We start from the raw sequence: 16,622 nt of genomic DNA, 5'->3' as shown, positions 1-16,622 counted from the left end.
CACCTTTCAATAACTCTCCTAATGCTAATAACTCTTCTAGGGAGGATTTTACCCGTTTCTGGTATATGACATAAGCATGATTTACATGACCAGTAGCGCGGTTTGCTTGCACGCATCTACAAAATTTATGAAATGGATAGCATTTGTCATAATCATTGGTATAATCCTATTTAATCAAAAAGGCATTAATATTCATTAGCTGTGTGATCTGGGCGCGCCGCTCGCCGCGGCTGCCGTGACAAACGATATCTCCCGGAGGCGGTGAGAAGTTAGCGGCGAATTATGCGCCGGCCGCGCCATTACGGCCGCATCTGACAAATGACTGTCCAACAGATAGAACTCAGGCTGTATTGCACGGCACAGTATCGACATGTCACTGGTGATCGGCTGAGATGCCGTCGGCTGTGCGTACGACACAGTATCGACATTTCCTAAGATCATTAGGATAGGATCATGTCAACGCATTTCAAATTTGTTTCAAATGTAGTCGCTGACAATATAACGGCATGCGACAACTATTTCTCTTTTACTCGACGTTACAACACATTTATTGAAATGCCTGTGAAGATCATAAAGGATAGAGAAGCAGCTATTCGAAAAATCACGCTTGTAGCTTACTAAAAATGTTGAGTGCAGAGCAGAAAGACTACTTGGGGGGGTGGGGGGGGTGGCAACCCCCCCCCCCCATGTGCGGGCGAGGGTTAAAGCTCCTTGAAATTTCAACAGCACCCGGGAACACGGCAGCAGCACTCTGCAATCAGCCAAGTTATATCGTCTTACACTGTAATTTCGGCCTCCCTTCAAAGACTTCGTTGGGTCGTGTAAATCGAGATTACTTTATAATTAGTTTATGAAAATTCTTGTCTCTAGATCACTGATCACCATGTCAGCAACAAACAAGCAAAACTTCAGTGAGCTGAGACTGAGTCCCATCACGTCTTTTTAATAATTGGACGGCCGCAGTGCAGCTTTTCAAAAATATCTAACGAGTGTAGCTTTGTAACCATTTGTGCAATCTGTCAATCTGTCCAGACGAAAATCGGATGATGAGACACAGCCGGAGTCGATGTGATGGGACAGTTTTGCTTTCTCTGGCCTGCGAGCTGGCAGAGCGGCTGCTGTTCGAGGGTCAACTGGAACAGAGGTCCGCCGCACCGGTCCGGAGACAGCTTTGACCCAGAGGGGCTGTCATGTGACCGGCAGCATAAGCAGCTCCGATCGGCGTTGTTTCTCCCCCTCATCTCTCTCTCTCTCTCTCTCCTCTCTCTCTCTCTCTCTCGTCTCCTCTCTCTCTCTCTCTCTCTCTCTCTCTCTCTCCTCTCTCTCTCGCCTCTCCTCTCTCTCTCTCCTCTCTCCCTCTCTCTCATCTCTCTCCTCTCTCCTCTCTCTCTCTCTCTCTCTCTCTCTCTCTCTCTCTCTCCTCTCTCTCTCTCTCTCTCCTGTTTCGGAGCCTCTCACGCCGGGCGCTGCGGCCCCTCCCCGGTCAGAAGCGCTAATTGTGCTCATGTCGGCTGCGCGGCGATCTGTGACGGAGGAGCGGCGCCGAAGACCGGCGCAGTGATCGCTCACTGTCACAGCCGAGACGACGAGACACGCCGCTGATACCATCAGTCCGTCGGCACCCCCTCCCCACACACGCACAGGCACCCATCACATACCACCGGGTCCCCCGACCTGAGGTCAACGACATCTGACGACGTCTTAAAGGGACCCTCCCACCTTCAAAAAAGTTAATGAATTGGCATGAAAGTGATGTCGCTCGGTTCAGAAAGAGCAAAAATGAATATCTATAAAATGTCATCGAAAAATATTCACCGGTTTTCAAGATATTAGACTTTTACTTTTGTTTACTTTTTGGGATCTCCGCTGTTCCTAGCGACTTTATTTGAAAGTGCGGCATTTGCTGCGCGCAAAGCAGCACATACCACCGCGTGCTACCAAACGTTTTAGTAAAAGATTTAAAAATCGTTAGATCTCCGCTGACGTCACAAATTCTAAGGGGGCATACCAATGCATTAGCCCCTTAGAATCCGAAAACTGCAAGTTTGAAATTCCATATCTCCGAATTAAAGCATTTGTCGATGTTGTGAGTGCCCAAACCGGTATTTGCAGGCCATGGCCACCAATTTGGCTATCTCAACTCAAAACTAATGTTAAGGTGGGAGTGTCCCTTTAAGTTATTGAGACTATTGCCCAAAGTATGTGCTGGGTAGTGCATACCATAAATTTGTTTCAAATGTAGTCGCTGACAATATAACGGCATGCGACAACTATTTCTCTTTTACTCGATTTTACAACACAATTATTGAAATGCCTGTAAACGGTGAGAATGCGACCTTTGACCTGACCTGTGACATCATCGGTTTTTGACGAAAGTCAATGAAGTTGGGGGTCACAAGGTAGCCCTGGTGGGGCTATCGAACGCCCTTTGAATTTTGAAAATCGGCCCGTAACTTTCCGAGTGGACCCTACGGGTGGTATGCTACGGGTGGTATAGAGTCCACTGATAGCCCTACGGGGCGCGGGTTGAAGAGAGAGGGGTCGAACAAATCCTCCGCCTTCTATTTTTCGCACCAACACAACCAAAACGTGGCGGATAGCGACACGACGGGGGGCTTTTGTCCCCCCCCCCTCTGCCACCAAACAGGACCTGGAACCTGCCACACCTCAAAGGGGTTAATGGAGGGTCTGGTTTTCGGCAAACATCTATACCAAAAATAGTGCAGAGTTGCGATTTTGGTACCATTGTGCGTTTCGTGCTGACCCACGTCGAAACCTGTAAGCTTGTGTTTGGGAAAGGTCTGCATTGGTGCTCACTTCAGGTCAACGTCAAATCAAAGCCGCTAGGGTTGCGAGGCTGGTCGAGGGAAGTCTTATAATAACATATCGCTCGATTCGACAGCTCATTTTGTCTTGCAATGCAGGACGCTCTGGCGACTTCACACTCGGCTGCAGGCGCGCTCGCCAAACACTGCGTTCCAAGCACGCCTGAGTGGGAGTGCAAATGAAGCTCAGAATTGCTTATTCGGCCTGCGGCATCTGCCAAACGATTCATTGATGGGGGAGCTTAAATGATCCAAAAGTGATAAAGGCTTTCAAAGGTGTTGTCTTCTATTAAAAGATATGACCTTTTCCCACAAAATCTGAGTTAGGGTCACTTTTTTTTAAGCAAGAAATTAAAATGTGAATTAAAACCATTTTACTCACATCGCTACCTTGCATGCCGCCAATATCTCACCTCAAAGTCGCTCTGACGCGGAGCGCTGAAAGCGACGGTTGAATAAGTACATACTTACATCACTTTTTAGTACTTGTCTTACATGAAATTATCCAAAACGAGCGTGATTTTAACTCTAGATTTGCATTACATCTAGCTACTAAAGTGCCTTTTAGAGATGTTTATGGTTAGAAAGTGTTGTATGAATTTACGCAATTACACGTGGTCATAATTGGTCGATACGCACGGATATTTTAGTATCTACGACCTAATTTTGAATCAGTTCCACTGACTGTACAATAATTGAAGATGGGTAAAACACATTTGGAGCATTAATGTTAACCCGCGCATGACTGGGGTATTTTTCATAACGCGAGTGACTGAGGGGGGGGGGGCTGTGGAGAGCTCCTATCTCCTATCTCCGAAACTACTGCGCCGATCGTCAAAATTTAAACGGCGTCTGATAGCCCTGGAAAAGCTGTCGGACGAAACCTATTTTCATTGACCTCGAGGTCACCGATGACGTCACAGGTCAGGTCAAAGATGAAATGTTTCACCGTTCACGGGTCTTCTAGGGAATGCGCTATAACACCGAGGAAAACGCATTTTGTCGAGAATCAGCGATAGGGCGTCAGTTGCCTAGTACATATGTTGCTATTAGAGGTCACTGACAATACCAGGTCAGGTCACAGGTCAGGTCACCAAGGGTCAGCACATGAACCCAACTTTACTAGGGTTGTGCGATGCATGTTTTGTGGCCATTTTTTCATTCCCAACTCAATGGTGTTGGTTATAAGACCATTAGGTACGGCTTAGGTCACTCTCTGGTGGAGGTCAGGTCAAGGTCAGGTTAAAAAAAAAATTAAAGTTGATAGTTTTGCATAAAATCGGTATTAATTCGATGCAGCTCGTCACGGGGAGTCTAATAGTGGTCTTTGTTTTGCGCTACGGGGTCTAGAATTGCTAAAAATTGAGTTTGAAAATTTAACGCCATCAATTTTGAACAGTTTTTCGCTCTAACTTGGCCAAAAAAGAGGTTTCGATCTCAAATTTGGTATGTGGATAGAAGGCGGTAAGGACTGTCCCATATATCCCGCTTTTACGAAATTCAAAAAACTTTTAGGATTTTTCGGCTGTTATATTCAAAAAATCTATTTTTTTTATTTTTAGGGGTCATATCCAAATATTTCAAAAATCTGAGATAACAGTATTGTAGCCCTGTCAATGCTGCAGCTTTTATGTCTTAATCATTTTTCTGTATTTGCAAAGCTATAGGCCTGACAGCTCTTCCCGCGAAAACCTTTTTTGGGTCGAAAACGGCAGAACATGACGTCACTCTGACGTCATTTCCGGTCAACCTATCATAGCCTTTGGACAAAATGGTCACAATGTGTAAAATTGATGTCCGGGAGGGTACTGAAAGTTTGGTGACGATCGGCGCTGCGGTTCTGGAGATATATCGAAAAGTCTGGAGGGGGGCAAAAAATAGCCCCCCCCCCACACACACACACCAGGGCACGGGTAAAGCAAGAAAACACAGCTGACTGTTTTTTTTTTTTTTTGGAGGTAACAAACATTGAACATTCAAATCCGACCCGTTCAACTCAAATCCTACACGAAGCCCGCTTGATGCTTTGTATATCTGCCGGCGGCCGGCGCTCGGGCACCGACTGGTGCCGCCGGGCTGCGCTACTTGTCCTTGTCCTCCTCCTCAGCGGCGGCGCCCCCGAACGGCTCGCCATCGAACTCCGGCTCGGACATCTCATCGGCCTCGTCGTTGTCGTCGTCCGAGGTGTGGGCGGCGCCGAGGCCGGACACGAACAGCGAGCCGTGCCGGCCGCGCACGCCTCCCCCCGGCGACGGCGCGCCCTCCGACGTCGACGTCAGCGTCGTGCCCGACAGGCCAGTGAACACGTTGACGTCGACAGACTCGTTGAAGCGCACATGGTGCCGGCGCAGGCGCAGCAGGCGCTGGACGCGGCGCCGTTTGCGGCGCTGTCTGAGCGAGGATCGCAGCGGCCGCTCCGGGTCGGCGGCGTCGGCGGCGTCCAGGTCGGGCGTGCGGCCCAGCCGGCGCAGCATGGCGCAGCGGCGCGCCCAGCCGACCAGCACGGCCAGTAGTACCAGCAGCGCGGCCGCCGTGGCCGCCGACAGGCCGGCGCTGACCGGCGCCAGGCCCAGCGCGCGGCTGGCGCCGCCGGCCGGCCGCGCGCAGCCCGGCGTGGCCCAGGTGACGCCGCTGCGGCACAGCAGGCCGCTGACGAACTGGTCGTGCTCGCCGCAGCTGAGCGCGGCGCGCCCCTCGGCCAGCCGGTGCCGCCGCCGCCGCCGGCCGGGTGCGGACATGGCGGGCCGCCTCTCGGCGCTACTGCAGGTCAATATTTGTCGGCTGCGTTATCTGCAGGCAGCAGAGCACACACCGGGTAATACAGCGGCCGGCGGCCGGCGGCGGACGGGTAGGGCAAACCATAGAAGACGCCCGGCGCACAGTGGGCCTAACAACACAGCGCGGCCACCTGAGGTCCGCCGCCAGCAGCACATCATCTTCACCTTAGCTCCTGCCGTAATAGCTGCAGGGGACAGATCGGATGGGCGGCAGCTTTGCGCTCGCTCCTCATTGGTCATTTCTAGCACAAGATAGCAATATAGATAATGAAATGCATTTGTTTACAGGCCACTGGCAGATCCAGAAAGGCGGTCTTGGATGCTGCGGGGGGGGGGCATACGTCCGGCCAAAACAGTTCTTTCAAAATCCAAAAACTCATAGGATGTCGATTCCTTACATACTGCTGTGCAGTTTAACCCTATTCCTGGCGGGCTCCGCCGGGACAAGAAACTGGCGGGGGGGGGGGCCGATTCGCCCCCCCCCCCTGAGATCTCGAGAACGAAGCAAGATAGCGACAAGCGGTAAACGGCATCGGATACGCACGGCCAAGATCTACAATTTTTACTAAGGTCATTTTCAGGTCAGGTCAAAGATGACGTCACAGGGGTCGAAAAAGTCAAAATGGCGGCACTAGATATGGAGAGAGTTTTTCTCGAATAACTTTCGAATTAGTCAAGATAGGAACAAACTAAGGGCATCATCGTGATCCTCTCGTCAATCCGCATCGAATGATATATATGTTAACCTCGAAAGGTCAAGGTCAAAGGTTGACCTCAGGTCACGTGACCTCGAGGTCATCATGTATATCATTCGATGCGTCTTGACGAGCTGAACACAATGAGACCATCCACGCGTCTGTATCTTGTTCCTGTACGGAGTTATTGGCCAAAAACCTTTGGTGACCTTTGATGACGTCACATGACCTCACAGCTGCCCAACAGCAAAACAGACCTCAATGTAGTGAAGGTTGATCGTATATGAAGTCATGTATGGTATATGGGGCCATTCCGACCCGTTTTAGTGGTAAAAACAGGGAGTTGATTTTTCCCCCATTGACTTATAATGGGGAGGTCGCGAAATTGACCTGACCTTAGGTCACCGATATCAAAATTCCGAGATATACAAATTGCACATACTGGTACCCTAACTAAACCCTGAAGAGAAGAAATTGATCGGTCAAAAACTCTAGCTCTGGCGTGATTGCAAACTTTTCTGAGGTAGCGTCACCAAACCGCTTCTGGTGACCTGACCTGAGGTCAGATCAACTCAAAATTTTCAGACATGTTGCGTAGAAGCCTTTTAGGAAAAGTAAGAAAATTTGAGCTTCCTAGCTCAACGCGTTTGGGAGATATAACCAAAAAACCTCAAGGGGGGGCTCCTGAGGCCCCCCCCCCCCGCCAGGAATAGGGTTAAACTGACCTTTTCCCCATAAACGTTGTTGAGTTTTCGTTTTATTGTCGAGAAGACGCATTTTTTATCGGTTTCGGGTAGGTACTGCAGGGGGGGGGGGCATTTGTCCCAAATGCCGCCGCCCCCCTTGGATCCGCCAGTGTCACGGGCGGTGTCGAGGTATGTTCTGGTGTATGGATTCCTATCATTGTTAGGTATATAGTTATCCATCATGAATCTATCAATCGTCCATTCATCAAATGAGTTGAATTCATACATCATCGTTGATAAACCACCCCTCCCTGTAAACCTGAATTTAAATGTCGTGCACTGTGCACAACAGCATGAATTCGCGCACAGTTAAAACATATGCTCCTAAATGGCAATCAATGAGCATGGTAAAGCGCGCGGCATACCTGTGCGCTTATTGAGCACCCACAGGGCTATCACCCATTGGACTGTGATGGACTGACGGCTGGACATTTATGCCGTGCCATTCTGTGGAAAAACAGGCGGCCAACAAAACACCGCTGGCTGTCGGCCGGACACGATGGGCTCGCTGCGGAACTGATCGGCCGCCGAGCGGGGTCGGCCCGGAGCGGTCGGCGGTCGGCCGACTTTTTGTCGCCTCATCCGGCCCGTATTAGAGCCGGGCTCCGTGATCAAAGGCACGCGACCGCCGCTAAAAAATGACCGCCGCTGAGCGGGACGGCGCCGGCCGCCGGCGACAGGCCAATTAAAGCCGCCCAGCCCACACGGGCTGACCTTTCAGAGTCACACAGGCCTTGATGCCGGACCCGCGCGGGAGGCGATGTGCACGACCGATTTGCAGAGCTGCACATTCTATGCTTCAGCTATTGGCTTGCAATTACTTTGTCAATATTACGATATTGCTTTGCAAGAAAAGCACTTATCTTTGAACGACTTCGCCCAGGATTATTTTTTCGGCAATGCTCATTGCTAGAAGGCATTTTCAAGTGTAATTCAAGAATCAAGAAAGTAATTTTCAATGTCAAGTGCCATTTGTTTACAAGGGCGGATGGATCGGAGCCAGCTCATATGATGGCGTATGTCGATAAGATGGCCTGCTGCCTCGGCAGCTGCACGCAGCCCGTCTCAGCGGTGTGAGGTGACACGCCACTGCGGCGCCGCGTCCCGGAGTCGGCGTCCCCCGGGAGAGGCGGACGGGAGCCGCGTCAGCCGGGCTCCATCGGCAGTCGTCAGTCGTCACCGCAGACAGTGCGGAAGGACGAAAACAGGGCGACACGACCGGCGGCAGCCTCCACCGAATGGAGGGAGAGAGAGAGAGAGAGAGAGAGAGAGAGAGAGAGAGAGAGAGAGAGAGAGAGAGAGAGAGAGAGAGAGAGAGAGAGAGAGAGAGAGAGAGAGAGAGAGAGAGAGAGAGAGAGAGAGAGAGAGAGAGAGAGGTCTGAAAAGTTGGTCCTTGCTTTCGAACTGAAGAGGCGAATAAGTTCAGCAGATGTGTAACTCCCGTGAGCAATAATGCCCTATATCATTTACCTTAACCAGCTCCTATTGCGTGTGTTCCAGCTCTCCCTAGCTGTAAGACGCCAAAGAATCAAAAATTACTCAGTAGTTATTCACAATGTACCACATTCGATGACTATTTTACATCTTCTTTTGGCCAATGACTTTTGGGCAGAAGTTCTTTACTGACGTAATGCTGCCTTATCGCACACAAAGAAAAGCAAACGTTTTGCTTCTTTTAAGTTCCGTAATGAGAAAAGGTTTCAGAAGCTCTCTAGCACGGCCAAGATCAAACAATAAAACAATTTTCTGAGGTCACTAAGGCCACTCGATGGACACTGCTCTCGGCAGATGCTGGGCCGTTCGATGGCTTTTCACTGGCGACGCCTATAGGTACTCAGAGACCATAAGCTGGAGCCCAGGTAAAATTGCGGTAGCAGTTTTAATCCATTTATAACGAACTTTAAAATAAACTTTACCTAGCAGGTACCCGACAGCTGAGAGCTTCTAAATCTTTGAATTGTGAAATGTGTTGTTCGTCCAAAACATGACTTGTTTCAAAGAAGTTGCTACTACGATATTTTTAACCCTATTAGTGGCAGGGGGGGTTGTTTTTATCCACCCCTCAGGTTTTTCGGGAATATCTCCGAAACCGCTGAAGCTACGATGCTGAAATTTTCTGACTTTTCCTAAAACTAAATTGGGCACATTCCATGAAAATTTCAAGTTCATAACTTTACCAGGGGCGGCTCCAGAGCACTGGGAATTGGGGGGTCCTATTCGTGAAGCGAGTCATTTGGGCGAAGATCACGATGCTGCACCAGTTTTACGAACAGTGAATAAAAGGTATCATGTGATAACATATACAGTTATTGTGCATCCTCTTTTGACACGTTTTTGCTATAATAGGCGGATCCAGGCGTCCAAAAAGGGGGGTTATGTTTTACCTCCCAACATAGGTGCCCTGACACCGCCTATGCATTACCAATACAATTTTAGTCGTTCTCTCATAAGAAAATTATAACATAACAAGACCATTACCACCCTTTTTAGAAACAGTACCAACAAAAACCTTATTTACTATACTTTTTGTGTACCCCCAATCTCAATGATCTGTATCCGCCTATGATTTTTGAAAATGCATATTTTTAGGATCCATGTGAATTCCTGGTTCATTCTCTATCGATCGGCAAAAGTTGCGTTAAGATTGGTTCAGAAACCTGGCCGTGATAAACAGTCTAAAATATATCTGCAATTTGCCTGTTTTTACCCCCCTCTAACCCCCCTATTGACATTTTTTTATTTTTTATTTTTTAGAAATGTAGATCACGTTGAGCGAAATCGAATGCCGTTTGAATTTTGAAAATCGGCCCGTTAGATCTCGAGATATCAAGGGGGGGTCGTAAACAGCCCCCCCCCCCCTGCCACTAATAGGGGGTAGCCAGGAGCCTGCCACTAATAGGGTTAACAAGCTATTTTTAACATAAAACTTCTAAAGCATTTGGGTAGCTAATGAATAAGGAAATTGTCGCATATTTACCTTATGAGCACCGAGGCATCTGAACTTGCTTGGATGGATCGCGCCCTAGGCTTCTGATCGTCAAGTTCCATATCGAGCTGTCAAGTTTCATTACCGTCTTTGTGTTCTTTCTATTCTAGTCTAGTATATCAGCCTGTTGGTTGAACGTCAAAACGCGAATAGAAACCTCATCTTGGTATTATATGTAATGGACGTCATCTCAGCTCAAGGTCGTGTAAAATGTTCAAGCGTACAGCCGTTACTAGAGGGCGATGACTACTGGATCAGCTAACGCGCATGTCATTACAAAGGTACAAGGTCACAGCGGTTTTGTGGTCACAGCTGGTCACGGATGGTCACGGCAATAAAACGCTCATAGACATGTGATTCAATTAACGGAGTCAACGGAGCTCAGCAAACTCTTCAGCTGTCCATGCTCGAAAACATTCTCAGATCCTGAAAGACACGTGATGAAACCGTATAGCTACATCTTATAATGGACACTTTTGACAGTGGCAGAGGAATTTATCGGCCCGGCGACTTTCTCGGTGTTCCCGCGGCTCGCCTTTTACACACAAATCAGTTTCAAGCACAATGTGATGGATGTGCAATGTCTTTGGACGACTTAATTAAATGGACAATGCACTGTTGTCTGTTTCCATCACTATTACAGAGTTTCGTTGCTTTTACTTCCAAATAAATTTTCCCTTATGCTTAAATACATAACATGCATAATTATCCCATAAAGTGCTATGTCATATTTTTATGCGAATATTGTGCAAAAACCAGATTCAGCCAAACGGATTCTAGGTGGATATGCATTTGGGTGTAAGAGGCACGAAGTCCTGCGCTCCTCGCGGGGACGTCCAGCCCACACAGCGCTCAGTCTCCACCGCCGAGCCGGGCCGGTCTGGGTAGGCTGACCCGCTCAACACTCCAGTCAGGCGGCACAGTCTACCGGTTCCAGGCGGCGGCTGCCAGCGCTGAGCCGACAGGCAACCGGCGCGGTGGATACTACTATTACGGTACTTTATTATACTCTGGCTGCAGCAATCTTCGGCTGAGCAGCTCCACATAAAAGGAACGCAGTGAACAGTTTCTAGGCCGGGTTCCTAGTCCACGGACGGCAAAGATTCTGCGTGACGTCACGTTGAATCTTTGCCGTTCGCAAGACTCCAAATGCGGCATTGCTCGATCGGCAGCGTAACCTGCTCACGCTCGTGTTACATTAGCCTGTCACAGTTACATTACAGTGTGTCACTTCCGGGGCGCCCCATGGGTGTGTGTTGCGGGCCGTCGGCAGTGTTCGGGCGGTGCCGGTGTCGTCACACAGCCTCTCCGGCACTGGCGCCATACTGGTGCGTGTGGGCGGCGACGTGATAGAGCGCCCCGGTACCGGCCTTCCCGGCACAGGTCGAGACCACAGAGACCACTTCCCGGCACAGTTGCAGCGGGGGCCGGACGGCCGGACGGCCGGACGCTGCCCGGATGACAGCGGCGGCGGGCCGGGCGGGCGCGCTGCCCTCGGCGCTATGTGCGCCAGGCTCGGAGCGCGAGCACGCCGCCCGCCGAGGGCTGGCACCAGCCGGGGGACACCGCCCGCGGCACGTCCGAGCTGGAGCCGGCGAAAAAGCAGAACCCGTGCCGCACGTTATCAGCATCGGCCCTGGAGACACAGGCGGAGACCGCTGACTCAGTGGAGACAACTGGTGGAACTGGAGACAAATGGAGTCTAGTGACACCTGAAGGTGTCTAGTGACACCTGAAGCAGAGACATTGATATAGTTTTTAAGCATTCAAGCTATTAGTTACACCCATATATATATATTTTTTTTTTTTGCTGTTAACGATTTGATCAAAACAACACGCTGGCAGTTTGGTCACAAGGCGTAAGTGCTGAACCTTCACCGCCTGCGATGTCTATGCTTTGATGAGGCCGGGGCAATGAGCTACGACTCCATATAAAATTAACTTCATGAAGATAGAAGAGGACAAGACAAAAATCCAATCCCAAACGGCTGCGTCATTTTTAGAAGCGAGGCATGTTTGCTAGTGCAAGCATGAGGGGGCTGGATATCAGGATGTCGTATTTAAAGGAAAATAAAACAAATACGAGATAAAACATGCGATACAAAACCAGCGCCAATGGTTGGGTAATTGTCAATCTCCATTTAGTCAGCCAGTAATTCGAACTTTCAACTGGCAGTTTGTTTTAGTTCCCTTTACAAATGCCAGCGTTTTATACGTACACCAAGTACAGAGCAACAGCTGCCGTGCCGAACCCATACAGAGCTTTGCAGTAGTAGAGCCCCAGGTCGGTCTTCTCCAAATGAGTCCGCCAGAAGAGTGGGTCTCGCTCGGGCCGCCGCAGCTGGTAACAAACAAACCTCTCGCCGGGTTCTGGGAACAAACGGCATACCCCGCAGCCATTTAACTTCCCGACACTGGAACATATTCAACTGCGTGCGATAACGCTTCAGTCTGAATGAAACAACATTGCCTCACAAATGACGGCTTAGCCTTAACCCTCGCCCTGGCAGGGGGGGGGGGGTCGATGCGACCCCCCCCCTAAGGTTTTTCGAAGATAGCGTAAAAACGGCGGCGCGCAGCGCCGCCAAATTTGGCACAGCCTATGGGGCAACCTTTTTACATATGATCTGAAAATTTCAGGTCCGGGTGACCTTGGGTCAGGTCACCAGGTCAGAAAAACCGGTACAAGGTCATGGTCAAATTTCAATTTTCTTTTTGCACCTGTCCAACTCACAGTTTTGCACTGATTTCCTTCAAACTTTCAGGATGTGCTAAGTTCACCGAGTTGTATAACATATAGTTCGGGTTTTTTGAGGTCACTGACCTGAGGTCAGTTAGAGGTCATTACGTCGTAATGTTAAGCCTATGGGAATATACTAAATTCGGAAAATACTGGAGATATCCGCTTCGTTTTATCACTTTTGTGCTTTGAAACCACAGTACTTAACAGCAGGTCACTTGGTGCTTCTTTGTTTGGTGTACTTATCCATGGGTCAGGTCAAATGAGGTCAACTAAGGTCAAATGACGTTTTTGCCAATAACTTGGCACATAATGACGCTAGAGCTTCAAAAATGGTATCATTGTGTTCCTGGTGATCAGCCGAATCGAATGATATGCGATATGATGCAATTTGGTCAACTTTAACTTAATTTAGTAATTTAAGTTTACTTAAAATTTAAGAAAAACTTTAAGTACACTTAAGCAAGCTAAAAAGTATATCATTCGACGCGCCTTGACGTGCTGAGTTCACTGGTGCTTTTCTTTTTGCTCTATCTTAATTAGATCAAAAGTTATAAGCGAAAAACTTTTGACCTGTTTTTAGCGAAATTTTTACATTTATACCCCCCAAAACCCCCCTAAATATTGACCTAGAGCGACCAAATTTGCACAGGGGCGAGAACTCCAGGGGGCCCACCTACCTACCAAATTTGGTGTTTCTAGGTGCCATAGGAGCCAATCGCGAGGGGGGGGGGTCGCATCGACCCCCCCCCCCTGCCAGGCCGTGTTATGAAAAATGCCCTGCCAGGGCGAGGGTTAAATGCAGAATGCAGGCTGTAACATATGTTTTCAAAGAGCTGCTGGTGCCTGTATGTGCTACCCTATAGAAAAAACGCGACAAAATATGTGTGATAATACGTACGTACTACGTACGCCTGTTATGACTACGTGTCGCGTGCAAAGCTTTTTTCCACTTTAATGTAATGGTCATTAAAATAAATATATATTACTCTAGCAATAATAAATTCGTCCTTGTTTCGTAGTCCATATGCCTACTATTGCACAGATACGGCTGAAGGCCTTATACAGATAAGGACAGATACTGCCTTAGGCACAATTATACGGGCCCTGCTCACATAGGAGGACGATAGGGCGGGATTATAGCAGGGCGCGACTCACACCCAGCGCAGTGGCCCCGGCCGGCCGGGGCACGGACTGGGACGCCGACTGACCTGGACGAGAGGGCTGGACGGCGACTGACCTGGACGAGAGGGCTGGGACGGCGACTGACCTGGACGAGAGGGCTGGGACGGCGACTGACCTGGACGAGAGGGCTGGACGGCGACTGACCTGGACGAGAGGGCTGGGACGGCGACTGACCTGGACGAGAGGGCTGGGACGCCGACTGACCTGGACGAGAGGGCTGGACTGCGACTGACCTGGACGAGAGGGCTGGGACGGCGACTGACCTGGACGAGAGGGCTGGGACGGCGACTGACCTGGACGAGAGGGCTGGACGGCGACTGACCTGGACGAGAGGGCTGGGACGCCGACTGACCTGGACGAGAGGGCTGGGACGGCGACTGACCTGGACGAGAGGGCTGGGACGGCGACTGACCTGGACGAGAGGGCTGGACAGTCATGTGGGTGCCAATGACGTGTCTGAGGCCGAGCAGGTACCAGGCGCCGTCATCGGGGCAGCTCATGGCGTCAGCCGGGGGCACCAGCCGCCCTGTGAGCGTCTGCACACAGCGCCACTGGCCGTCCACCCTGCCGGAGCACACAGAGGTCCGGATAGAGCCCGCAGGAGCACACAGTGGTCCGGATAGAGCCCGCAGGAGCATACGGAGATCCTGCACAGCCTACAGAGCACACAGAGATCCTGCACGGCCTACAGAGCAGAGCACACAGTGGTCCGGATAGAGCCCGCAGGAGCACACGGAGATCCTGCACGGCCTACAGAGCACACGGAGATCCTGCACGGCCTACAGAGCACACAGAGATCCTGCACGGCCTACAGAGCACACAGAGACCCTGCACGGCCTACAGAGCATACAGAGATCCTGCACGGCCTACAGAGCACACAGAGATCCTGCACAGCCTACAGAGCACACAGAGATCCTGCACAGCATACAGAGCACACAGAGATCCTGCACGGCCTACAGAACACACAGAGATCCTGCACGGCTTACAGAGCACACAGAGACCCTGCACGGCCTACAGAGCACACGGAGACCCTGCACGGCCTACAGAGCACACGGAGATCCTGCACGGCCTACAGAGCACACGGAGATCCGGATCGAGCCTACAGGACCACACACAGAGTCGACACTCGGCACAAATATCCAGGTGAAGTCTGCGGGAACACAGAGTCGGCACAAAGGTGTCACAGGGTCACCTAAGACTGGACCCTGCCGCAGCACATTGAGTAGTAAATTATTGGTGGCACTCGGGTACTACCAGGCCTATACAAGCCAAACACATGCGCTTGCCCCCCCCCTTCCCCAAGCCTCTTCCGGCTCTTCCAGACCCTTGTTTGTTTGTTTTGTTTTGTTGGGTTAGGCCCTTTCGGTCGACAAGACCATTGCAGAGCCGGAAGGATGATAGGAATTAGGGGGAGACATTGGTCTTGGCAGGCACCCTAGTGAGTCGCCGGGGCTGAGCCCGTCCAGAGGACAGGCCACCCAGCCCCAAGGCACTCACTGCACCCGGCTACGGGGTGCGCTCCCTCAGGAGCAGCGGTGCCGCTCCAAGGGAGCAGCCTGCATGAGATAAAGTTGCCTGTCCAGCCCGGAGGGGGGTTGCGGCTTGGAGGAGAAGGATTTCAGTATCCTGAGGATAGAAGCACGGATAGGTGATTCCAGACCCTGCTGGGGCCGTTATTTTGAGTGAACGCCGATCGAATGATGATGGCATTTGCCTGGAAGTTTTCAGTTATCGTCCTCAGCACTTACAAAATGGTTACTGTTGAGTTCTGACATTCTCCGAACGGCCTTGTGGTTTCTCGAAGAACCCTCTTATGGTCCGTCAGTGGCAGGAGGTAGCAGGCCGAGGCTCCTTCTCGCGGAATCAGCCTGCGTCTGCCACCTGGCGGGAGAATCAGACACTGTCATTGATCGTAATTGCCGCTCACGGAAAAGCTGCATCGCGATCGCACCAGGAAATTGGGAAGCTGGGTTATTGGTAGTTCCTATCCTACACCTAATCTAAGCCCCAACGGGCGAATCAAGAACAACAAAAATACTAATAGCTACATCTAGTGGCTGCGGCTGTTCTTATCACCGCAGATCCCATCCCAGTGAGGAGCTTCATATTGGGATCGAGCGCCGGAGCGAACCGAACATCAACTCTCATCCTCTTATACTGGCTACAGTCGACAGGCTGCAGTCTGTAGCGGGAAGAGGGAACACACTGCGGTTGGCAGGATCTGAGATCGGGGGCAGCGGGAACACACTGAGTGCAGTCGGCCGCGGGGGAGGGAACACACTACTGACTGCACTCGGCAGCGGGGGAGGGAGCACACTGACTGCAGTCGCAGCGGGGGAGGGAACACACTGACTGCAGTCTGCAGTGGGGGGAGGAACACACTAACTGCGGTCGGCAGTGGGGGGGGGGGGGGCACACTGACTGCGGTCGGCAGTGGGGGAGGGAACACACTGACTGCGGTCGGCCGCGGACCGCACTGACCTGTGATCGGCCTCTGCCGCTGGTGACAGCCGCCGCCGTCCTGCACCGCCACCAGCACCAGCACCAGCAGCCGCGGCACCAGCGGCATCGCGCTCCGCTCCGTCACCACTAAGCGCCGGTGTGACGGGCGGCCGTGACGGGCTGTCACACCTGTCACCCCCACCCCACCTCCCCACCACACACGGCG

At 51.1% G+C, this 16,622-nt stretch overlaps 2 protein-coding genes across 2 annotated transcripts; both read right to left on the bottom strand.

Annotated features, from left to right (window-relative positions):
• Positions 1–4,756: 4,756 nt before the first annotated feature.
• Positions 4,757–10,762, bottom strand: LOC122377764. The gene is made up of 2 exons (XM_043358169.1): positions 10,021–10,762; positions 4,757–5,615 (listed from the first exon to the last, which is right to left on the bottom strand). Exon 2 carries the CDS (start codon positions 5,561–5,563, stop codon positions 4,907–4,909), a length of 657 nt encoding a protein of 218 aa, XP_043214104.1. The 5' UTR covers positions 5,564–5,615; positions 10,021–10,762; the 3' UTR covers positions 4,757–4,906.
• Positions 10,182–16,546, bottom strand: LOC122377758. The gene is made up of 5 exons (XM_043358155.1): positions 16,436–16,546; positions 15,703–15,835; positions 14,367–14,518; positions 12,249–12,399; positions 10,182–11,665 (listed from the first exon to the last, which is right to left on the bottom strand). Exons 1-5 carry the CDS (start codon positions 16,521–16,523, stop codon positions 11,530–11,532), a joined length of 660 nt encoding a protein of 219 aa, XP_043214090.1. The 5' UTR covers positions 16,524–16,546; the 3' UTR covers positions 10,182–11,529.
• Positions 16,547–16,622: the final 76 nt, after the last annotated feature.

The sequence above is a fragment of the Amphibalanus amphitrite genome, unplaced genomic scaffold (genome assembly GCF_019059575.1).
Source record: "Amphibalanus amphitrite isolate SeventyFive unplaced genomic scaffold, NRLGWU_Aamphi_draft 000006F_arrow, whole genome shotgun sequence".
NCBI lineage: Eukaryota > Metazoa > Arthropoda > Thecostraca > Balanomorpha > Balanidae > Amphibalanus > Amphibalanus amphitrite.
Note: the sequence above shows the minus strand (reverse complement) of the source record. Positions and strands in the feature narration are given on the sequence as shown.

Bases quoted from the DNA above. Each gene is read 5' to 3' on its own strand.
- LOC122377758 (XM_043358155.1), bottom strand. From the start codon at position 16,523: ATGCCGCTGGTGCCGCGGCTGCTGGTGCTGGTGCTGGTGGCGGTGCAG. The intron at 14,519-15,702 runs GTAAGTGCTGAG...GTGCTCCGGCAG, and splicing joins AACTCAACAGTAACCATTTT to GGTGGACGGCCAGTGGCGCT. The intron at 12,400-14,366 runs GTCAGTCGCCGT...GTTTGTTCCCAG, and splicing joins TGTCCAGCCCTCTCGTCCAG to AACCCGGCGAGAGGTTTGTT.
- LOC122377764 (XM_043358169.1), bottom strand. From the start codon at position 5,563: ATGTCCGCACCCGGCCGGCGGCGGCGGCGGCACCGGCTGGCCGAGGGG.